Genomic DNA, 26,047 nt, shown 5'->3' with positions numbered 1-26,047 from the left:
ATTTTGTATTCTGATATAAGGCTATAAATAAATAAATCAAAGTTCCATTGAGTATCTGTTTACAATATCCTGAACAATACATTGAGAAGTTTATGAATTCGAGATCTGCATTCTGTAGAATTTCCCGAATTCGTAATGGTATTGGGGTTGCCTCTTAAGTGTAAAGAGGGAAATGTAATTTTTCGTTCTTCAAACCATTTTTAATACTGTATCTTTAACTTGCTTAAACTTAACTTGTATAAACTGGATGAGTATTTAATATTTCAAGATTCGTAAACTACTTATTTCATCTATCGAAATCTTTGTTACTGATAACTATTTAAATACCTTTTGCTCCTTTTGGGAAAGCAAAAGTGAAAGGCGTTCCATATTTATGAAACTCGTTCATGCAAAGCCACGGCAAAGGTTTACGCTGCCTTGGAAAATAAATCTATTGCCCTAGATTTTATAATTGTTATATTATCAGCATAACCTACGCAATGCAAAACCCCATGATGTTGGAGAGACAGTTTCAAAAACGCGGTCGTTTGAGAAAGTGTTATTTACATTTTTATTTTTACACCAGTTGATTGGTGACCGTCGAAGTGGTGAGACGTGTTCGCCGTCAAATAAGAACCAGTTCCGTGTTGTGATTAAGTTGAATTCCTAAAAAGAAAGTGGTGTGGCAATTTTTATGATAGTGGATACGAGAAAGCCTAAATATGAAAGTAAGTTTTTTGTATTATTATTTCTTTATCAGAAGTGCATTGACTTATTTCGTGGCATTGAAATAAATTGGTTTTAAGCAAAGTAGAACTTGTTTCGTTAAGTAGAATAGATTAATGTGTTAATTAATAAATGGTTTTGGCGAAAACATCTATATTACCTGTTATAATGGGTATAAAAGTTATTTGAAAATTTATCGATCCTTCTGGAAGTATTTACAAGGGTATGTAAGAACCTCTTTAAGGGTCTTGGCGTAAGATGTCTACATCTGTAATTGATCATTGTTCTGTCTAGGCTCATTAATGTGCCTATCATCGACGTTTTGGTATTAGACTTATCGGTTTCCGTTTGTTTTCCTTCACCAAACTACAATTGGTTCACTGTTGGGATTGGAACCCACGATAATGAGAGCGAGCACCCACTAGGCTAACCCTGATTTAAAGGATTCATACGGATAATATGATGCATTTTTAATTGCCATTGAGTTTATCTTACGAAATTACTAATGACATATCATTTAATATCATGAGCAACACTCACATATTTAGATATGTGATACTTTTTTCAATTTGTCGTTTACAAAGCTAAAGCATCCTATTACTAACAAAACATGATTACTATGGCACGATTTTTAAATTACAGACAAAACCTATATCGTGCTCGCAATAGCCTTATAATAAATGTCGATCTCACACTTCCAACTTCGAATTGATACTAACAACAAAATTTTCTATTAACCTATTTTACTCAAACATGTTATTTATAGACTGCAGTAACTGATATGCAAATTATACGTAATCGAGCTTATTTCCTATTTTCGAATTGTAGAGTTCTAAAAGATAGACTCTAAACATCAGTGGCGTAACAATAGGGTGGCAGGGCTGGCAAAAGTCCACGGGCCCCCGACCCAAGAGGGCAGGGGCCCTTGGATATTGTGTTCTATGGAAGACAGTGAAGTCTCCAATACGCATTGGGCTAGCGTGGGGATTACAGACCATTCCCTCTCGCCTAAGAGAGGAAGCCGATGGCCATTAGTGGGCCATATACAACGTGTAATTGAGTACTCTGAAAATCTCAAAGTTTAATAAAAATAAACTGAGTACAACGTGACGATTTTTACTGATAGGGCCCCATCAAAAGAATTTGCCACGGGCCCCAGATGGTACAGTTACGCCACTGTCAAACATGCTTATAGGGATAAGATTTAGAAACGAGACTAACTATGAATCCAATGCGTTTTTATATACCTATGGAAGTCGCACTTAGCGCCATGTTTTGTTTCTGAAGGATAAGAATTCTTAGTAAGTTTTTCTTTTTTTCACCGTGCGAATTAAGACTTTCATAAATACAAAGTTATTAAGGAATTAATTAGAAACGGTCGTATCGTTTACAAGTCGTTAAAGGCGAAATGCCATAACAAGATCTCATCCCTGATGTAAACAACCTTAAAGGTATGTAGAAAATCGCCTTAAAACGATATAGATGAAAGGCGTAAAGAATCTTGCACTGAATTTCTAAGTTTATGATCGTTAGGTTCTTCTCTTTTTTGGAATTCAGTGGGTGTAGAGTTTATACAAATATTGAGTGTGAAGAGAGGAGTGTATTTTTATTGCTATGACTCTATTTTATCGTATTGTGCAATAATTATTCAAGAGCAGTGTTGGACAAAAAAGTCCATTAGTACACAGCCGTGGTTCGAACCTACGACCTCAGATGCTCAAGCCATGATTGTCTACGTGCGCATTTAACACTCGTGCGATAAAGAAAAACATCTATGTCAATAGATGTTATCACAATATAATTCCAAGTTTAGGCGTGCAAAGAGGCAAACATATACAATATACATGCATGCGAGGACGTCTTCGGACCCACAGCCTAAGGTTACGTGCTAGTGTAAGAATAATAAAAAAAATATCCTTCTTAGTTTTACACTGTACTGACATTGCAACGTTTGCTGGATACAGCTGATAGTTTGCTACACAAATTCTGGGGGCCTACCATGAACTCTTATTGCGAGCCTATTGACAACCTACAACTGAGATGCATCGCTAATTCGTACCATGACATCGAAAAAACGAGATGGTTTAGGTTCCCACGTGACCTTAGCGGTTATCAGATTTCGTTCGTTCAATTTGTATGAAAATCCGTACCATGCCCGCTCGGCTGAACCGAAATTTGACAGTTGCGCCTTCCAACTATGACAGAATAAGCGATTCTAAAAAAGTTACTTTTTGTCCAACTTTTTTGTATCGAAATGTCCAAATAATAGTTAAGAACCTATAAATATGTATAGTATACATACATACTGTATAGTATGTATCTACTATGTCTGTTTCGGATAATCTGAGGTATTTTGAGTTTAGAAAGTGTCATTATAAATTAATTATTAAAATATCGACGGAGATGAGAAACAAGACGGCAATGCCCTTCTACCTACTTCGTAGATATCGAGTTTATAATTTGCTATAGATTAACGACTTTGATTCGTTGAGGATTTTAGTGTACCTAAATATAATAAATATTAATTGAATATTATTGCACAAGCTGTTCAATAATATTCAATTAATTATTTAGGCATGTCTAACACAAACATAATTCCCCTATATATCATATTTTATAATAAATAAGCATGCCATATCAGTAGTAGATATTTATTATAATTAAATTTTTCCTCATTATGTTCATGAATTGTATGATTATCCTCCGCTTTTTGTTGTTTAAAAAAACATAGGTATTTTTCAAATTTATAATGTGTAAATAATAAGCCAGTTGAAAATAATGTAATAACAGTATTTATTTAGTAGATCGAAAAAGGTGTCTTCAGGCAATGTTTAATTGGATATAAACATATATTCATATATTTCTTTATCTCAATTCAGCGAGTTTGTCAGGTTTAAGCTGTAAAGAAGATATAATTATGTATATTATATGAATTAGTTAACGTATAAACTAAATTTGTACAATTTGAAAAAAAAACAATTTGTAAAACTATATTTATAAAACTGAAATTTTGTAAACACCAAAATATTGAAAGCTCCTATCAAAATTTGACGGAAACGTTTAAAAATAATAAGTGTCAACTATCATAGCACCAGAAAACTGTTGAAAATATATCAAAAGAGTAGTTTTATATATTAAATAAATATAGGTATATATATTAAGACATAATAGCTTATTATGATTGATGAATTATTGAAAACAATTTTATATTTTATTTATTTTTAAAGATACATCTGTCAAAGAAAGTTGGACAGTTAAATTTCAAAACTTACATAGAAACCTCAAATAAAATTATCGTTCTTTCATTCGGTCTTGCGATGCAAATACGTTTCAGCTTATAGGCGGTCATGGTACGAAAAAATGCTATTGACTTTAGGTACCTAAACTCAACTGCATCTCAACTGGATTGTTTTAAGAAAGTTCATGGTAGGCCCCCTGTTCACAATATTCGTAGAAACTTGAATAAATTATTAGAATATCACATATATTAATCACACTTAGAAAGTTGTAAATCGGCTTCCATTTAAATATTTAAGAAAAACGGGTTTAAAATGAAACAATATATTCTCGTGTGAAATCTTATATTCATTGTGGTAAGACAAAGGCGAAGAAAGCGTTGCGACAGCGGCCTTTGCACGTCGCATTGCACCAGACTAGTAAATTGTGAATAAGTTATATTTCAGGAATTACGTAATTATATTGTGCAAATGTCAACATCATTATCAGTATAACCCCAGATGGGTCTTACCCTATCCATTATCTGTCGCTATCGCAATTAATGTCCTTCTTGCGTCCAACTTAAAACGCCTAATGTTTGAGGTCCGTGACAAGTCCACCCCGCCAACGCAGCCTCCGTTTACCGAAGTTTCTCTTGCTACCAGGTTGTGAGTAAGGACCTCATGGTTCTATTCTTCGAAGAATTTCCGCTCTAAGCAGGGTCGTCCTTGCTAAGGGCCGGTTTCAGGGCCATAAGTAAGAATTTGTGAAAATCTAGCACGTGATTTGGTTGCTTCGATACGAATATGCTTCTGAGTAATTTTTACAGGCTTTGTAGGCACAGAATACTGGTCGTATACTTGTCTAAGAAAAGAAAATCGAACTATGTACAGGTATACATATGAAACTACTCTAAATATGAAGATAAACAGTATCGAGCTAGAGTCTGTAGTAGATTTTCGCTGAGTGCAGTCACACAGTAACTTCTAGATACCTATATAATAGTATACAATAACACTAAACGAATAGTAATTTTCGTTAGGGACACAAATAATAAGGTCAAATATGGTCACGTGGACGGAAATGCTACTTCTGTGCTATACATGTTATAAATTATTATTGGACTTTGAATGAATTATAGGAGCTTGCAAAAAATTAATATTAAAATTTTAATTGCGGAACCATAACTTTAATTTCTTATTATATTAGTGTGGGACTGTTTTTTTGTTTCATTGTAGTAAATTGTTTATGTAATATGAACATAATAATTGTGTTATAAAAACACATCCCTACTGTCGAAACTTACTTCCTGATTTTGTTTTTGTATCGTCGTGACATCTAACAAAAAAACAAGTAGTCCAGAAGTGATTTAACTTTTTTCTTTTAATTTATCTTTTCTGAACATTAGGAACTCCAGTTACGAAAGAAGATAATGTCTCTCGCTGACCGCAAATGCTGAAAAACAGTTCTTATGTAATGTTAATTATTTTGTAACATTTGCCACTAAAGTAGTTTTATTTAAATAAGAAATTATCATGTGAATAATTGATCGGCAACACAAACAAACTTGCCTGTGTTTGCAGGAGCTACGGGATTTTCTCTCTTTACTAATGAGGATTATGACTATCATAAATAAATTTGAATATAGTGTCGTTTTCGATTCGTTAGATACATCTTTAAACATATTTCACTGGCTAGGTAATTGATCATCATAGATTATTTTAAAAACGCAAACTCATTAGCAAAATCACGCGAGGCTGAATTTAATGGAGGGTTTTTACAAATTGTTAAATGGCATTTATTATATTGCGTTATTCCCACTGCTAAAAAAACTTACAGCTTCTATTACTTGGTTGGTTGGGGATCGCTTATTTTTGTTTAAAATCGCAGATATATCATATACTCGCCTATAAATATTTTTTAACAGATGGGATGTGACAATAAGTATGTATCATGCTGCCCTAACTGTTCCTCAACTTATTAATTTATTTATTGTTTTCTTTGTACCAGTTACCCTGAATTAGAAGGGTTTTATTTGTACCAATGCGTACGTACAAAGTTGTTTATATTTAGTACATAATTTAGTTGTACACTGTAAATCATCTTAATATATAAAACTGTAAAATAATGTATGTATTCTTGATCCACTGCTAAAAGATAACATACCACGAGTTATTTAATTTCAAAATTAATTAAACGGTTTCCTTCCTTTTAATTAACTACATTTAGTTTATTTTTATTCATAGTTCAAAATTGATCTTATTGGACATGAAACTGCTATTGAAACAGAATTGCTGTGCCATTAGTAGATAGTAAGTAATTAACCATACTTAGGTAACTCTGCGTATTAGACATAATATAAGCCATTGAGTAATTATTTTAAACGAACTATTAAATTATTGGCAACGAAAAGTTGGTGTTAAACGTTTAGAAAGGATTATAAGTATAATAATTTATATTGAGACCGGAAACTTCGTATCTTGAAGTTAAAATTAATTGTAAATATTGTACAGGTTAAATAACACTGTTTTTCAACTTCCGTTGCTCATACATTTTATGTAACGGCTATCGTAAATATAATTTAAAGTCAGCGCCGAACTGGTAGGTTAAGTATTTGGTAATTATTTATCTAATAACGATATAATTGACGTGATAATCCAATAATGATTGTAAATTACATTCGTTAAAAAATTAAACTAACAACTTAGGGCTCAATTCATCCTCGCTGCATCTATAATTAAAATAATATGTGAAAACCATAGACGATTTTTAAAGTTGAAAGATAGCTTTCAAACCCCGGAAACATTGTAGTCCATTGAAAAGTTACATTTGGGGTTGCGTTTTTTAGAGGACGCAATTTTATTTATGGAACATGTAGGGGGGGGTCAATACAAGCTTAACTCCAAGTTTGTGGGATTGGCGTGCTTGTCCCCCGGCCGCCATCTTGGATAAAGGGGTCCAAAAACCACGTTTTTGGCTATATCTCCTAAACTATCCATCGTACATAAAACTTGTAAAGACACATTTTGTAGCAAATCGCTGTGTCTACGATTATGTCTATGTAACTTTTTTATCATAAATCCAAAATTCAAAAATTTATAAATAAAAAAGTGATAGCTAGCTACCATTCTAATAACTGATTGATAATAATATAATTATGTCGAAGATTACCATATCAGCAAGTTGTCTGTGGAATAGGCCTACTAGGAATACCAATAACTAAAATTGTAAGAATAATAAAAATAAAAATATAATTTATTTGGAAAATTTGTTTAAAATAAACGAGAGATCTTAAAAGTAAGGTAAAACTGCTGTTTTGATCGGCTTGTCATGAGCATTATTTGGTATTTATATTGGTCTTTTTGTTCTGCTGCTAAGCCTAAATAATTCGTTGGGTGAGTCATTGCAGTTACAACTAAATGACTCACATTTCAAATTTAATAAATATTCATACATCGATCCAGGTCTGCGGTCACCACTTTTGACTATTGACTCGTCATCCTCATGACTACCGCGATAAGCTTTGTAGCTTACGCTCTTTCAACTCTATCAACTTAATTAAGGATAAAATAACATTCAAGGTGAAACATTTGACCGTAAATAGAGCAATAAAAATTTAAGAAACGAAGTTCGTATTTAATTAAAAAAGCGTACCTAAGTAGTGCACTGATAATGTACTTTTACAAAAATAGTAATTATACTGTATTTGTCATACCACATTATTGTTCCCATCTTGCAGTAGACTAAATATATGTTAAAAAAAAGTATATTTTAACCGCATGCAATTTGTCAGTAACACGTTGTAATGAATATAGATTACTTTTACAGTTGCATAACATCAATAAAAACAGCTGAAAGAAAGCTATAGCGGTCTCAGACGTTCGTGGAAGCGGATTGTTCACGCTCAATGGTTCGCATTGCACGCTATATCCTTAACTATGTTGGGATGATAATTTATGATTAAAAAGATAAAAATATATTATGTAAAAAAGTTTCTATGGGTTTCAATAATTTAAATAAGTCAAAAGGTTAGTTATTTTATGAAAAATTCTGAAATAATCTCGGAACACAATATGATTAGGAACTGTTGTTGTGGTCTTTATATTTAAAAAAAAATATGAATTGATACAAGTCAATTAATATTTTTTAATTATAAAGTTACGTCAGTATCAAATAACTCAAAGCTTAGCTAAACTACTCTAAAAAGATTGTTTTGATCATGAATCTAAGTAAACATTCGATATTATATTTACTATACTTTATCAAACATAGTCTTTTATCTTTTTATTTGTGCTAAAGCGTTACTTTACGGCAATTATTGACTATAAACTTATTCCTTTTTTGACCTTCCTTTCAACTAACTCAATTGCGGAATTATAACGCGACATTCATTCATTGGTAATTCTACAATAAACTTTAATTCAGACCTATTAGGTTCTTATCTATCTAATCTTAGGTTCCTTTTACATAATAACACTTATTGTATAAATTAATAATAATAATAATTCAGTGGCGCTACAAACTCTAATCTCATCTCAGGTTACCCTTCCGTCTGATCATTATTTGATTTAAGGCATACCGGTTATTCTTCTAACCACACTGCTGTTTACATAAATTGTAAAGATAAAACCGAAAGTCTATATTATTTATAAAGTTATAAGTTATTTATAAATAACCTACATAACATAATACCTACTTATAATTGCTCATGTTGTTTCCGCGATCTTGTTCCGCTGTCTAAATACCACGTGATATAAACAGCTTATCCAACATTTATGATTTAAGTCCATTATTTTGTTGTTTTAAACCTGAGGCATTTTGAAACATTTCCCACGATTATAACGTCGTTTCGCTTTCACTCATTTGCTAATGCCGTGTTTAGTACACCTATTACCACAGTATGCATAATACTTAGTAGTAAGTGCTTAATTATCTGTGCGTCTTCAGTAGCAAGAGAAGCAACAAATACTCAAGACTTGGCCTAAAGGTCTAGATACCAGGCCATAAACTCAAAAAAAAAAAAGTGTTGTATTCGACTGAATATTTATAAAAAGCTAAGGCCCCGAACTATAGTACCTACAAACATATATACTACAGTAGGGATCATAAATAAAGGCTGCATTTTTACTGTTGTAACTCTGAGTTTTTACACCATATATACTATATTACGCGCTTTTATTTCTTTTTTCAATAAACTAAATGACAATTCTATGAATTTTAAATCAATTTTTGATACTTCAATTGGACATTAAACTACTGACATTGCGTTGCACGGTTACTGTAATAAAAATAACTTTATTAGAGTAGACGAGACACCATTAATTAACTACGTCATAGAGGCCATAGTAATACATAAGTATGTTATATTGTAAACAATGTGTATATGTAACTAAGTTAAATTAGTTGAAACATAGGAATTATCGGTTTCTAATGTCGGCAATTTGCATTTGTTTTACAATTGGTACCTTTCTTCACGAGAAACTTGCATTACAATTTCCTCTGTGGTAAATATATAATTTAAGCCTTATTCTGTAATCATATACTTGCTGTAAGACTATAAAATATATCTGTAATCTATATATATAAAAATGAAACCCTTTTTTCGTTGTCACGACATAACATGAAAACGGCTTGACCGATTTGTCTGATTTTTTTTAATAATATTCCTTGAAGTACGAGGATGGTTCTTAAGAAAAATTAAAAAAAAATGGGCAAAAAGGGTTAAAACAACACTTTTCTATATTCCCATAAAAAATATTCGTAATAATACTTAAAAGGCAATTTGAACTTTAATACCATATCATAAAGTTCAAGTGTTAGTGGAGGGGTTCCGGGAAGGTAAATTTTTATTTTTTGACATAATGCACGAGTAGCAGAATAAGTATTTAAAAAAAATAAAGAATCGACTGTTAGGCGGTACGATGTTCGCCAGGCCAGCTAGTTTAGTTTATTTTCGCGATTTTTCGTCCTGGCATAATCAATACGTCCTGGTAATTGTAAGCACAGGCCACACATGACTCATTGGAGCAATCGGACTTCAAAACCTACCAAAACTAACTGCAGAAACAACGGTCTATGTATTTATCTAAAATACTCAAAAGGGCAATCTACTAAACTGGTTGTACCAACCTAAGTCCGAAGGTTATAAGATCAACTAAGCTTATTACATATTTATGCTTTTTAAATCTTACATTTATAGTATGAGATATTCTGGGAATTAATATCTATTCAGATCATAAATTTGAAACAGAAAAAAAACATGTAAATCCGACGAAAAACATATTTTATGATTAATAAAAAATGCAGAATGTAATTTGAGAACAAGCTTTCGTTAGTTGGTAACTTTCACTTGTGATGTATAGGTGCATAAATTATTTAAAAAAATATATTGAATAAATATGTTTATAGTTATATGTAGGACGTAGGTATATAACAATAATAGATACTGGAATTTATAATACTCGCAAAATTAATGTGAGTTACGTTAAAAAAATATTTGCCAAAGCGGGAGCAGTATTGGCGGAGAGGCTTGAGCGTGTGACTCTCATCCCTAAGATCGTACGTTCGAACCCCGGTTGTGCACCTATGGGCATTTATCTAGTTAAGTAAAACATCGTGAGAAAATCTGCCTTAAACTCATAAAAGTGGACGGCGTGTGTCAGGCACAGGCCGATCACCCATTAAATAACACAAATGATCACGAAAGCGGTACAGAAATCTGAGGGCAAGACCAAGGGTAGCGCCATAGGTTTTTTATTAAAAGCGATAATATAACATCTCAATACATGTCAAATCAAAGACAATAATTTACTTGGGCCTCCATTTTTAATAAGGGTTACAAAAAGCAGTAATTAGTCGATTTAAGTATATAAAAAAATATTCGATTAATCGTTTCCTTGTTAATTATCATATAGCCATGACATATGATAAGACTAGTTTTATCTAATTTACCATAAATTATTAATTATCGTTTTTGATACACATGCGTCAAAGCATCCCACACAATATATTTTGCTACTATACAAGAATCTTCATTACGTTATTTGTGACCACTTAAAACAAGTTTTCTGATACATTTAACATGTTTTAAATGTTAATCAAAACGGAGTTTAGGATGGCTCCAAGAATATATCAAAAACAGAACGCAAAAAACTGCGTGCCACTAATTAATTTTATTGGTATATTTTAAGCTAGCGACGCAATAGGCTTAGTATTTGATTTTTGCGAATAAAATTAAACAATTTCTTTTGAAAATCCAAATTACTGAGAGTGTTTAAAAAAACGTAAAGAAATATATGCGGTGACAAAAAGTAGGTTACAGTCCAAGTACGTATCGCGGTGACATGTATTATATTCTATACTATTGTTTATACAATATAATATATCTAACAAGAACTCTTTCTCATAAAGTAGACAGATATGCCTCACGTCACTCTCACAAATTTCATTAAAAAAATAATGATAATGTAATGACAAAATAGATAGAGATTATTTGGTGACCATTGAACCTAATGTCTGTAATTAAATACTATTGAACTTAATATATCGGTCGGGGTCGTTTTCACTTTCATAAGCGATTCTCACCACGAAAGCGGCATTTCACGCATACAAATTATATATTGAGAATATAGCATTTATGACGTATTCTTTTCGTTCCGTTCGCTACATTATAGTTCTAGTATTATAGTATATATATTATATATGTTTAATAAATAGTGAAAATTTAGAAATAAGAAGGTCGTTGCGGAAAAGTTTACAATAAACCCCTATTCATAATGTATTAAAATTTTATTTAGCAATTATAGCATAAAGGCCGATTTACATTATCTTAGTGTTTAGGAGAGTGCTTTAGTACAACTTGAAAGGCAAGTTCTTTAGCGTAGCGTTTACTAAAGCAAGTAGCGTTTACATGTTTCAACTAAAGTACTATCCTAAAGCACTCTCCTAAACACTAAGGTAATGTAAATCGGCCTTAAGATAGTTATAAAAACGTCCCTGTTAATTACGCACCGCCTTATTTGTAGCACTATCCTTTCCATGTACCTCTAAACAAAAACTACTATGTGAATTGTAATGTTTTTGAACGTACTCGTATTATTTGTTCTGCAAATCTATTGTGGAAAACACTCAAGAAAGTTTCTGTTCTTCTTCTGTCTAATTGAAGGTTTTAGTATTTATTGAAACCATAAATCTTGTTTTGAATGTACATCACGTACCGGCTGACCGCTTGCCAAACACCAATTGTTGTTGAGGTGTGGCAACACCGTCTGGCGGCAAAATTAATCACGTCCGATACAATAGTGATGATGTATGCGTAGCATTATTTATTTAACATAGCTTTTTGTTTTACTTTACTAGATTATCTATTTTTATAAACCTCCGTAATTTACTTTGCACTAATGTTAAGTCTTACACATCCAAAACGCACAAATCTAAAACTTTTCTATAAAATCTATGAGTATCTAATTTTTTTTATCTATGTATAGAAGAGTGGGTAAAGAGGCCGGAGGCTCAGCCTGTAAGTTTGGTGCGCGTCATAAACTGCAATAAAAAACACTAAATTGTGGAACGACGGACGTCGAGGCATCATCGGCGACGATGCAGAATAACTCTACATCTCAACGCAAAGCCAAGGGATCAGGCCGCTGATAATTTTGTGCAGCCATTTTGGATTCCTGACGGCAGCTATTATCAGTTTAATAAATTAATGTCAAGCGATTTGTTTTTTATGTTTATGATGTTATTAGTATGAGTAATTGTTAAAATGTTACTGAATTCCGCCCGATAAGTTACGATAGTCGATACTTACACTAAAACAAGTGCCATGTGAAGTCACCGAGTAGCTGTTATGTACCTTGTCAAAGTAATAACGTTGCGTTTGCAAATGTGCATGACATTATAACGTTTGACTTTCTACAATAGTATGCAATCGGAAGGAACGATCGCACTTAGTTAAATGTCTATATATGACTATATTTTCGTAAAGAATATTCAGGCAAAAGTAAAAATAAATAAGCAACAATAATATCTACAATACTTATAATCGTTACATTACGCATCTTACTAGGAACTCCTAGACGGGCCATTTTTTCACGAAAATGTATAGCTGCAAGAGTGTGGCTGGTAGCATCAGCCCTCATTTACGGCTAGACTATGCAACACTCGGCAATATTTGTCGGAAAATTGTTCGAGTCCTAATTTCAGACTTAAAATCTCTAATTTATCACGCCTATTGAAATATGGTGGAATACACATTTTTCTTAGTTTTTGTGTTTTGACTTTGCTTTTAAAACGCTGCGGCAATGCGTATGAGTTCGTCCGCCATTGGAGCTATAGGTACTAGCCAAGCCATGTATACCGTGTAAAGACAAAATAATTATCCATATACTGTTGCAGAAATATACATTATTCAGCCATGTGCTGCATTAAAACGTTTTGTATTTTCGGGATATAGTCGGCAATGATCTAGCCACATATTTCATTAAAAGTGTAGCCCGTGTAGAGGCTCCTTCAAGGCCGTACATTACCTTTGCAGAAAGATATGGAAACATAATAGGTCCCAAATATCTTGTTTTACTGTAGATAAATGACTATAACTTTGATAACTGAACCATCAAAACCCATAAATTAATACATGCTAACTCTACTAAGATATTACCCTCAATTATTAAATGTATATAATATCTAAAATACTAATGAAGACATGTAAACAGCAGTCTGTAATGAAGTTTCTACACATAATTAACGGTAATTCAAGCCGGGGTTAAAGATTCACGTAGATGTTAATCGTGGCTTGGTTTTTAAGACTGAATAGTAACTGAGCTGAGTTGAACATGGTGAAACCAGAGATCGTGGAATATTTTACAATTTGTTGGGCTCATGTCGATGACTTCTCTTAATGCACACGCAATTGTTTCTTACTCGTTTATTTTTTAATAGCGGGCTGTCCCGGCTTCGCACGACTGGACATTTATTTGTTTTAATATTTTTGAAACAATACTAGGTACGTTAACGTTACCTCAAAGTATTAGTAAATTATTTCTATTTTATGTTCAATAATCATACATGATATAGAAAAAAACTGATTTATAATGTTCATTTCTATTCAAATCGGTCAAAAAGCTTCCATAATTTGTTTAATTACTTAAGATACATTTTAATGCAATCCGATTCTCAAGATTATGTACCATGAGAAATCAACTTACGAAATCGCGAAAGTAAATATTCAGAATTAGGTTTTTTACATAATCTTAAATACCGTGTAAATTGGGTCGCTTTAATGCCTAGTTGCGGTTTAAGCTTTATTAAGTAAGCCATTGCTTTAAAACTAAACACAAAGTATGAGAATTATGTTCTACTTATTAAACCATGGTCCGATAGCCAACGAAATTATAGTGTTATAAGCCATGATAATTATTTAATGATGGTAATTGAAATTAGGCTAAAACGATGTGTCTTCGTGAAGCTACGTACAAACTGTAGATAATGCATTATGATGTCACATAATGAATCCTTCTGATCTCGGCAAGTCGTGAGAAGATGTGACAAAAACTCTAAAGAAAAATTTAAACATAATACGTATTCTTTTATTTGGCTATCTCCAAGGCTAAATAAATTACGCAAGTTACGAAATACTTTTTTTAACATAATGCTATTTTTGTTTACAGATAATATGGTCTGGATTGGCAGTAGTTTTCATCCTGAGCGTAGAAGTGAGAGGGCATGGTAGACTAATAGAACCTCCTTCACGCGCTTCTGCTTGGCGATTCGGTTTCGATACACCACACAATTACAATGACCACGAACTCTACTGCGGGGGCTTCACCAGACAATGGAACAGGAACAACGGTAAATGCGGAGTTTGTGGTGACGCTTGGGATGCGCCTAAACCACGTGCGCACGAACTAGGAGGGCGATTTGGCCAAGGTGTCATTGTCCGCAAATACGCTCCCAGAGACGTCATCAGTATAAAAATCGAATTAACCGCAAGTCATAACGGATTCTTTGAGTTTCGCGTTTGCGAAGACCCTCGAGGTGAACAAGATTGCTTAGACAAACATGTGCTTTTACTCGACGGGAGACATGACTCAAAGTACTACCCCAGAGAAGGTAATAAAATTTACGAAATGAAGTACCAGTTGCCAGAAGGCTTGGAATGTTCACATTGCATCCTGCAATGGAGGTATATTGCTGGTAACAATTGGGGTACATGTGCAAATGGTACAGGAGCGGTTGGGTGCGGTCCCCAAGAAGAATTTAGAGCATGCGCAGATATTGCTATCGGCGATAAATTCACCACAACGACGAAGCGGCCGAGGCCCACTTATGTGCCACCCAGCAGACGCCCCACTACGCCAATCCCAGAAGAAACATCTGGAAGCGCTTGGTACGGCGTCGTTGTCGCAATCATCACGCTGCTCATCGCTCTCGTATTGCTGGCGGGAGTCTACTTGTACTTCTATGGAGGTGGTGTGAGGATAAAGAGCCTGTTAAAATCCAAAGCTGCCCCTCCCGCACCTGTTCCACCTCCAAGACACAAAAAGTTGTCGTTATCTAGAGAAAATCCGCCGATAATCTCATCGCCTAAATTAATATCGGAGTCAGGATTTGAAACTGTAGATTTACGGAAGTAATAGAGGCTGATTTGCAACTACCACTGCCGTTACTAGTGATAAGCGAACATTTTTTATGGGTCGGTTAATATATTTAAAATTATACTCATTTTTGAATCCAAAACTTTTTTTTATAGAATTTATAAATTATTTTTTTGGTATTACTACACCGTACCAGATTTAATGTTCGCTAATGTTAAGTTAAGCTATGTAAAAACTTGTGATTGATTTGTTTAGTGATTATATATTTTTAAAACTTTCGCGGCAATATTTAAACATTTACCTATTTATTCGTAGACGGTTGTGTTTGGTTCTTAATACGCAAATGATAACATTGAATACATAAAAATAATGTATAAAGACAGTACTTATTTATTTTTTCTAAGCATAAGTTATTTAGCTCGAAAGTTTTAATTTTATGTAAGTGAGTGCGCGGATGAATTATTTTAGGTTAAGTATGTCCTGTTTTTAGTATTTATGAAATTAAACGAAAGATTTATGTGGTTGTATTATTTAAATGCTTCTATTGTTCGATTTTTTATAAATGTAGCATATTTGAAGAGAATATTATATGTTTATTTTAAAAGGGCACATTAAAAATTTTATATCATTATATTACATGATACATCTTAAGAACAAAACCAAAAAACGTCAAAAAGAAACAAATTACAGCAATAAACTAGCTTTTTTCCTCTAAACAGGGCTTATAGCCCAAATTCAAGCATATTTTGTGCATAAATCATAATTAACCATTCTCGATTTTAAAATTATAATAATTCGATTTTGATTTTATTATCTATACTAATAGTATAAAGAGGAAAGGTTTGATTTTTTGTTTGTTTGAAATGAATAGGCTCCGAAACTACTGGACCGATTTCAAAAATTCTTTCACCGTTGGTTAGCTACACTATTCCCGAGTGACATAGGCTGTTTCATTTTCAAAAAAATTAGGGTTGCTTACTAAAACTTGAATAATCTAACCCAAGGTGTAAAAAAATAAACAAAAAACTTCCTTCAATCGTGTGCGCTGCGAAAACTATTAATGATAGAACAAAATGATGTATTACAATTTTTCAGGACACATCACTATCTATAAAAAAATGTCACGACAGCATGTCTCTATCTTTTATAGTAACGTCACATAAGCGTCCTTTTATTAATTTTTTTTATTAAAATACCACTGCTAGAAAAGGCTCTTTATTCGTACCTAGGTATTGATCCTTATCAAAATAATTACCAACATAAGCTACAATTTAATGGCATAACCACCAAAAAAGCATGGTGGATTGGTGTTCTCCTGCCTTTTCTCTTGAACAGTTTACTACTATGTAATTCATATACAAAATCTTAGCCACAGCAACGCTTGGCCGAGTCTACTAGTATAAAATATAATAAAATCGAATTGCTTCAATGTCTCCTTCTTTTCCTTCTAACACAAAATTATCAAATGTCATTGGGATAAGTTTCTTATATTTCGTCGAAGGCCTGGATCGTTTTACTGTTGCTGATATTTTTGTATTTGTACACATTGACGTTAAATGATTTGAACATACGGTCAGAAGTAACAAATTTGACACATGAAATTATTGTTTTTCGATATTTAAGCTGCAGCCAGGCTTGGAGTTTATATTTGGTTTAGTTTGTTGATTGCGTTCGAAGCTTAATATAAATTGTATAAAGTCGTGTGTTTGTAGAGAAAAAACATTCTTGAATAAAGTATGTACTTCCTAAGAATCCCCTGGACATCCAGATCTTGATATCCCCTAAATTTGGGGGAAAAACCCCCAAGTTGGCATCACTGACTCAGACGCCCACATGTTGCCTGAATCTGCCACAACGCCGCGCCACTAGCGTTATCCAAGAGGCCTATTCCATGAAAAAAATTGTCTATATTATTATTTTCGTTATATTATTAAAATTCTATAAATAACCAATTAAAAAAATCTGAAAAATGTGGTTCAACATAGCCTAGAGATACATTTTTTCCTAGGGCGTCGAAAAAATTACAACTTATTTACTAAACCATTTTTATTGATAAAAAATGTCGGCTAAGGATGATACTATTTCAGTCAAGCCCTAAAGTAAAATACGCAAAAGAAAACATGAAAACCCTTATTTTATTCCATTTTACTGATTAGCATGGCGTTAAAAAAATTTTAACCTATTTCTTAATTTGTTATTTATGCGCAGTTTATATGCTAGATAGTTCTTGTTCTTAGGATAAATAAAATTGATATGTCAATGTCAATGTCATCTTTGAAAAACCAAATGTCAATTGTCTTTAATAATTTAATATCGTAGTCCGTAGACAATCTCAAAACAAACGTGCTTGAAAATCGAAAAGTTAAATGACCGAAGGATAAAATTAATAAAATACAAGCATAAAGAAATAAACCATGGCTGTGCGGCCGCAGCGAATACAGGATGCTGTTGTGGAACGCCGTTTGCGCCCAATTTACGGTAATATATTAACCTTCATCGATTTCTCTTAATTTTCACCGGGTAATAATTAAATTTTATTTTTGCTCTTAGATTGGTTAGACAATGGCAATAATAAAAAAGCATTACAAGAAGCGGAGAAAGTGCTTAAAAAGAGCCCAACATTGCAGGCAGCCCGTGCATTGAAAGCTCTCGCGTTGTTAAGGTTAGGTAAAACTTCGGAATCCCATGCAGTGCTTGACGCTCTTGTAGAGGAGAAGCCAAGTGATGATACGACGTTACAAGCCATGACAATTTCGTATCGGGAGTCCCAACAATGTAAGTACTAGAGATTTTTCAATAAACCTTTCATTAACAGTTATTCTATCAACCTTTTGTTTCCATCAATTAAATTTTTACTACTAATTTTTAAAGAATAGAAATGTAGATTTCCTTTATATAGATATTTACTTTCATAGAAATAGAAAAGAATATAATAATATAGACTTGTAAACCCTACATTATTTATATATATGAATAACAGTTTTTCTCCCACTTAATATGCCAAATATTTCTAACTTTTTGACTCATTTTACTTTTCTAGTACACAAAGTATGTGAGATCTATGAAGCTGCAGTGAAGGTAGACCCTTCAAATGAGGAGCTTTATTCACACCTATTTATGTCTTATGTTAGAGTTGGAGATCACAAATCACAGCAGCGGGCTGCCATGGCCTTATATAAGTTATTACCTAAAAACCCTTATTTCTTTTGGGCTGTGATGAGTATTGTTTTACAAGTAAGTCATCTGTGATAGTGTAAATACATTGATAACTAAATTCCATCAAATCAAATTTGACAAGTGTGATTTGTAAATAATGTAATATATTAATGTTAAATCCCTATATGCTTTCTAATTTACTGTCCATTTATATAATTAAATATAGATTGAGAATTTTATGTGTAATATATAAAGTTTTGAAGAGGTGTAGATAGTATCACTGATTATACTTTTAGGCCAAAACAGCTGATGATAGTACAAAAAGGGGTATACTTCTTTCTTTGGCTCAAAAATTGGTTGAAAACTTTATAACTGACAATAAAATGGAGGCAGAGCAAGAGGCCCGGCTGTACATCATGATACTAGAGCTGCAGGAGAAATGGGAGGATATACTAAAATTTATAGAATGCCCTCTTTATGCTCAATTAGTCCCTGCGTCAACAACTCAGGCCTGCATACCATATTATAAAAAAATTGGGGAATGGAAAAAGCTAAATTTATTATGCAAAGACCTGCTGTGGGATAATCAAGATCGATGGGATTTCTACATGCCATATTTTGATTCCGTCTTTCAGTTGATGAATAAACCAGATAGTGATAACTCAGTTGATGATTCACCAGAAAAGTGTCATGAGTTTATTTGTTCTATAGTTGAAAATTCATCTGGTCGTGCGTTGAGAGGACCTTATTTAGCTAGGTTAGAGTTATGGAAACGTCTTGCAAAAGATGGTGACCCTACTTTGCTCCTAGGTAGTGGAGTGGCCTTATGTGTTCAATATTTACGGGTTTTTGCGAATAAACCGTGTGCTGTGCCTGATTTAAAACCTTATTTATCTATGTTACCTCAGAAAGAGAGGGAAGACCATAGTAGAGATTTTTTGACTTGCCTCGGATTTGATGAAAATAGTGAACCTGATTCTGTAAGTTCCCCAAAGTATAATTTACTTATTTAAAGGAAGTTTGGTACATAAATATTATATAGAGAATAGGATGGTTAATATAGTTGTCTGAGTAGATGCTAACTAAATCTTAAAGAAAATTATTTTTGTTTGTTTCACATAAACACTTAAATAGGACCAATTTTAATTCGACCATTAAATTTTTCAGAATTATATAATGAACAATTATACTCTATTTGTACCGTAATTGTACTTTGTGTTTATTTATAATTTTTTATTGTATTGAGTAATGCCAATCCGCCTGTATGTACTATAAAAGATATACTTGGCTTCTTTACAAAATATTTTCTTTCCAGATAAAAGATATTCAACGCCACATATCGTGCCTTTTAGCTTGGAGACTAACTGCTCCTATGGGGTCTGCAGAGGAGAACCTCAATGTGGCTGAAATGCTGAGACGGCACTACCTTCGATCACTCCAACGAGGGTTGGTTACCTCAACTGCTACTGAATTCTGTGCTACTGATAGCTATGGCATATTGGCAGCTCATCATTTTTTCTATGCTGGTAAGTTAACTATATAGTTCTGTTTTTAACCAGCTTAGTTTTTATTTAAATAAAGAAAAAATTTATTTTGCTACAAGTACCAAGTAAAGAAAATACCTTTAGTAAATGTTGTTATAAAATAAACTCTAATTTTTATTTAATAAAATTGCGTTTAAGTTTGTCTTGCCTTTAATTTGACTCAAGATTTGCACTTAATTGTGTTATATGTAGTGTCTTTTGAATTTTAGCTGTGGAACAGGAAAACTCAACTCCAATTATTGAGGCCTTGAACCTCCTGGAGCTGGTACTGCATCATTCCCCAGCCAATTTCCATGCTAAACTGCTGCTCATATCTCTTTACCATATATTAGGTGAGTTTTTGAAGACTTTACTTTTTGTTGTTTATAAGTGTATAATAATAGGAGTAAACATATTTTATTATTTTAAACATATTTCATTCTCTATACGAAATATGAGCTCAAAAATCTTGAACACAACAGTTGGTACTAATATTTTTAATAGGCCTGGATAAAAACCAATTTATCGAATAAAATTGATTGTCAAATTTTAACGAAATTTTACGATGCGCGCGCACCGTGACACAAAATTAGCAGAATGAAGTTGCCCACGGAAGATGCTACGGCGTTGGACATAATTTAAAAACAACATTCGAATAATAATAGAATTTATGTTCAAATGTAAACTGAACTTTATTGACTATAAATACTCTTTTCCAGTCTTTGATTATTTAATTGTAATTAATTATTTGCATGCAATCAAAAAATATTTTTAATAATGCCAAAGAAGTATAACTTCTTACGCGCGTACATAAGTACACGCACCCTTTTTATTTCATCAGTCCTCTAGGCTGTAAAAAAAAAGAAATATGTTTTTCTTGTAAATGCCAAAATGTAAATGGCCTGAAGTGAACATTAAGTTACAGATACTATCTATTGATTATAGGTAATGCAACAGCAGCTGATTCGATATACACCAAGCTGGAAGTGAAGCACATACAGTTGGTGTCGTTGGGATGGCTCCACGCAGCGAGACTTGCGCCTGCGCTGGCGTCGCCACGCGCTTTACGATTACTGGCTGATACTACAACGTTTCATAAGCATCACGCTAAGGATGTAATTAAATTATTTTGATAAGAGTCAGACGAATATCGAACTCTAACGAGTGCATAAACTTGATTGAAATCGTTGTTCTACACATTATAAAGGGCGCTGTAATATTTATCATACAATTATTATACACATATTTGTAAAACTCAACGGTAGAGACGGTAGTACTTGGAATATTATGCAATATTTTTTTCAGTTTGGATGTCACAAAATTCTTATCACAACAATCAATGCATCAGAAAAATTACTTTTATTTAATTATTTTGAAATTTAAAATTCCTTAAAAAAAATGAAGTACTCTATCGCCTCCTGTTAATTTGTGTTATACTGGGATGGAATTATACAGATACTTCAGTTAAATTGTATATTTAAATTAATTTAAACCAGCTTAAAAGATATAGTAACCTTTAAAAGGGGGGAAAATTTTAATGTGTATCTAGATGACATAGATTATGTTTTTTTAATGTAAATCAACTATTTCGTCATAGTCGTAGAATAGTGACGAGTCTGACAATAGTAAACTTTACAGGGCAGCCATTTCATGTTAGTTTTTGATCATAACTTTTTTAATTCATGTTCTGTAATTATGAAAATTCGCATACAAGCGAACAATGGGGTTTCTATTGAAACAAACAAAAAACAAAATAAAAATATTAAAATTCAATTACAAAGTTTTCTAGAAAAATCAATAAGCATCTATCATATCCGTCACTTTACCGACTGATTCATTTGAAATTTAAAACACATGGATTTTTTTTTAATGTAGCTGAAATATTTAGTCAATGTAGTATCCAAATATGATAAAAAGTGTATTTCGGATTTTTTTTCAAATCCGTAATTGATCATGACGAATTTTGACTATCTTAAACACTTTAACACGATTTAATTTATTTCAGAGCGTCGAACAAGTAACGTACGCATACAAATTTGGTACGTTTGAAAAAGTATTAGAAGTATGGGAGTGGGGGGGACGTATAGAGTCGTGTGCTTGGTGCGGCGCGTGCGCAAGAGAACGGCAGTTGCTGGCGCTACTTGCAGGGCCATCTCAAGCGCCGCAACATACTGTCAAATTGCCATTTATGCCTACGTAAGTGTTATACGTATAATTTTACGACTATATTTTTTAATCTGATAGCGATCGTCTTCCACTTTTTTTTATGTGCCAGTATGTATTTAAAATAAAAAACCTTTATAATTCTTCAAAGCGTCAACACGTAGCACTAAAGCTTTATATTAGTAAGAATTTAAAAAATACACATATAATTAACACAAACATAATATCATATATATCTATTCTTTTTTCTATTATATGTGTAGGTTAGTGATAATGTTACATGTATGTTGTATTTATGATGATACTGTTCAGTCGTTTCATGTGAAGTTAGTGTTGCTGTCAAAATATAAATAAACCTTTAAAAGAAGATAGAAGTAAATATTTAAAAGTATTAGACTTTTATAAAGCATCGCTTTTTTAATCTTAGTAGTAGCGTTTTATAATTTGAAATTGTTGTAATTAAGTAAAGCTAAATAAAATATTTACAGCGACAACCGCGATCTGAATGCAATTGTGAGCTGGTCGTCTACAGACAACGATCGCGCAGCGTACAAAGAGCGCTCCTTCGAAAAGGACGTTGCGTACTTGCGGCTTAAAGACGGGTTGCTCTCCGCAATAGGTATTATAAAATTATATTAAGATATTTCTTATTCATTAAAAAATATAAGAATTGTTGGGTTTTTTTTAAATATTGTGATAAAAACTTTGATATCTATCTTTCATTTAATAAAATTATTGTTTTCCAGTGTTATGTATAGAATGCGCAGATAATAGGAGTGTAGAAATGAAGAGTAGTCAGTTGGAACAGCTCCGAGCTTGTATTGATGCGTTTGGGTCTGCGCTTGACCGTTGCCAGCGTTTGTATGGCGAGAGAGAGAATCTTAATGTGACCGCGCCTTTGCCTTCTAGAATTATTGGTAAGATATTTTAGTAATAAAAATTATAATATTAAATTTATCATTAATAATATTTTATTTTGTAATATGTGTATATACCATGCATATGTATGTACTGTGTTTTGACGTGATAACGTCTTTAAAATCGTTTTAGTCGGGTGACATGTTCAGAAACTTGTGTCACACCAAAACCTCACGAGCGCGATCGCAGGTATAACGAGAGAGAGACGGACCGATCTCCCGTCTCATCTCGAGCGCTGCCAGTCATTCCGTGAATGTATGAAGAAAAATGTATATCATAGTCGAATAAGTAAACTTGTCATTTTACACCCGAAATTTATCATCAAAAGTGTGAATAAAACGATAGATGTAATTTAAAATTTGAAAAAATTGTTATCTTCATTAATTCCTTACTTCCCAAAAACTTATATCACCAATAAGACGTTATCACGTAAACATCTCGATCGTAAACCTACTTTACAAACAACCAATATTTTTTTAGATAATTTTCTGCGTGAGAGTGTATGAATAGAGTGTCTCATGAATAAATATCGTCAAGAATAAAATAGAATATTAATTAAATATTTATTGGGTAATTGGATTGGGTTTTCTTTTTATTAGGTCATTAATCAATACAGAGCGGTTATAAACATATATTCACAATTATAATGTAACAAAAATTGAATACTTGAATGAATATTTCATAATCTTAACTAATCTAAAAATCCCCAAAATTATTTAGGCCATGGCACCATGATGCAATGTGATGCCTCGATATATTATTTATGTTTTGAATATTTATTACATATACATATATATAGCCAGATTTGTAACAGATTATCATTCCTATAAACATATAACATGTTTTGAAACTGTAAGGTTTTGCATTTTGTCCCTAGGTGGCATTACTAATCCAAAAAAACTTGTTACTTATAAAGTATTTATAAATTTTTTGTTCAAAAAAATTATAAATATTGTTTAGTGTTAAAACAATACTAAGATTCCTTTTTAATTATTAACAAAAACATTGTAGCTTCACTCATAAATTATTTTCTTTACAGCCTTCGTAACATCACCGGTGCCATATCGGGAGTTATATACAAACACTTTAAGAATGGTTTGCGAGCTCTGTGCCGGTTCGTCAAACGCACAAACGTTTGCTGAACCCGTTCGCACAACGCTTGTGAAATCGCGTGAACATTTGGCTGCGTACGCCTCACCAACGCTTTGGCAGAATAGGGACGCTTTGGAGTTCTTCTCAAATTATTTAGAAGTAAGTCAATTAATACGTAGTTAGCTAAATATCAAGAATTAATATGTAATTTAAAATATTCTTATATTTTAATACTTTCTAATATAAAATTCAATAAGTTAACAGCATCACCACGAGTTACTTGTCTTAAAAATTGCTTTCATGCTGAGTCATCAAAATTTATTCAAGTTTTAAAGCCAAAATAACTAGAGACAATTAAAGATGTATAATCTAAAACCAGCGTTAAATTTATTTTAATTTTCAGTTCATAGGCGTAATAACATACCTCCTGGGCGTATGCAACGAACATCTTGCTCCTGCGCATGCTAAGAGAAACAAGAAAAAGGCGAGTCAATCGCCTGAACAAATTCAAATTATAGAAATTCTTAGTAAATTAAACGATGACGTCCAAGAAACAATAGCTATTTTAGAAGATATCTTCGAAAATTGGCCGAAATTTGACTATCAATCCTCTTTAGAAGCCGAATTAGAAAAATTAACGATTTCAAAATATCAAACTCCGGTTGAACAGAAATTGAAAAATGGACTAGATGACGTTCTCGCGGATGTCAAAAATATATTAAAGAATAAAGCGAAATACTTAAAAAGTTTGCAATAGTGGCCTTATGTGTGTTTTTACTCAGGTAGTGCTAGAAGGGATGAGCTTCCGATAATTAATATCGATATTGTATTAATAAACACTTTTAAAATGGTTTTAATGTTTAAATGGGAAAAAATAACTATCTTTCATTGTGTTCATCGAGTGATATTTATGTTACATAAGACAGTTGTAGGCCAGTTTCGTGAGCCTGCTTAAGTTGTCATAAGGTAACCAGAGAACAAAAGTATCGATATTTATATCGCCATCCCAAGTCATGTTTTTGCATAAGTCCTCATACAAAGGTGTGAGCAGGACAAAAGTACAGCTTTAAGACAAGACGTGCATTTTGTTTCAATTGAATATTTATATAAATTAATAAAAACAATATTTATAGGTATACTTATAAAATATACATTTTATTAACACAGTTCGTATCGTTTCCTTGTATTCTAATTTTAGTAAATCCATGTTCTACTACATAATACGTATAATGTCAAACGCGTATTCCATATCTTAATAAATATAAATTACGTGTCACGTTGTTTGTTCGCGATGGACTTCTTAACTACTTAACCGATTTTAAATTAAATATGCACACCGTGTGCAGTTTGATCTAACTTAAAAGATAGGATAGCTTACATCTCCATTTATACCCGCAATATTATTTTATTGCAAAATATTTGTTTATTATTTGATAGTCACAATTCTAACAGGTGGCGCTGTGTTGAAAGTACCAACGTTTCACATAAGCTACAATTTAATGGCATTACCAAGAAAAAAGCATGGTGGTCCCCATGACTGGAGTTCTCCTACCGTTTCCCTTGAATAGGTTACTACTATGTAATATAACTAAAACCTTAGCCACAGCGACGCTTGGCCGGTCTGCTAGTGTGTTTATAAAGTTTAACAACTCTTTGTGCTCGATTACGAGTACATATCAT

General features: G+C 32.6%; 2 protein-coding genes across 2 annotated transcripts; both read left to right on the top strand.

Annotated features, from left to right (window-relative positions):
* Positions 1 to 544: 544 nt before the first annotated feature.
* Positions 545 to 16,032, top strand: LOC125061780. The gene is made up of 2 exons (XM_047667384.1): positions 545 to 707; positions 14,589 to 16,032. Exons 1-2 carry the CDS (start codon positions 702 to 704, stop codon positions 15,552 to 15,554), a joined length of 972 nt encoding a protein of 323 aa, XP_047523340.1. The 5' UTR covers positions 545 to 701; the 3' UTR covers positions 15,555 to 16,032.
* Positions 16,033 to 17,818: 1,786 nt separating this feature from the next.
* LOC125060899 (phagocyte signaling-impaired protein) lies at positions 17,819 to 25,534 on the top strand. The gene is made up of 12 exons (XM_047666017.1): positions 17,819 to 17,993; positions 18,066 to 18,290; positions 18,556 to 18,749; positions 18,968 to 19,651; positions 19,987 to 20,197; positions 20,425 to 20,547; positions 21,140 to 21,309; positions 22,200 to 22,390; positions 22,846 to 22,976; positions 23,104 to 23,274; positions 24,315 to 24,526; positions 24,771 to 25,534. Exons 1-12 carry the CDS (start codon positions 17,930 to 17,932, stop codon positions 25,122 to 25,124), a joined length of 2,730 nt encoding a protein of 909 aa, XP_047521973.1. The 5' UTR covers positions 17,819 to 17,929; the 3' UTR covers positions 25,125 to 25,534.
* The last annotated feature ends 513 nt before the right edge of the window (positions 25,535 to 26,047 follow it).

This window comes from Pieris napi, chromosome 2 (assembly GCF_905475465.1).
Source record: "Pieris napi chromosome 2, ilPieNapi1.2, whole genome shotgun sequence".
Taxonomy (NCBI): Eukaryota; Metazoa; Arthropoda; class Insecta; order Lepidoptera; family Pieridae; genus Pieris; species Pieris napi.
This window is presented reverse-complemented; position numbering and strand designations above follow the sequence as displayed.

Excerpts from the sequence above, each read along its gene's own strand:
- LOC125060899 (XM_047666017.1), top strand. The coding sequence starts at position 17,930 with ATGGCTGTGCGGCCGCAGCGAATACAGGATGCTGTTGTGGAACGCCGT. Across the intron at positions 17,994-18,065 it reads CCGTTTGCGCCCAATTTACG|ATTGGTTAGACAATGGCAAT; the intron begins GTAATATATTAA and ends TTTTGCTCTTAG. Across the intron at positions 24,527-24,770 it reads TCTTCTCAAATTATTTAGAA|TTCATAGGCGTAATAACATA; the intron begins GTAAGTCAATTA and ends TTTAATTTTCAG.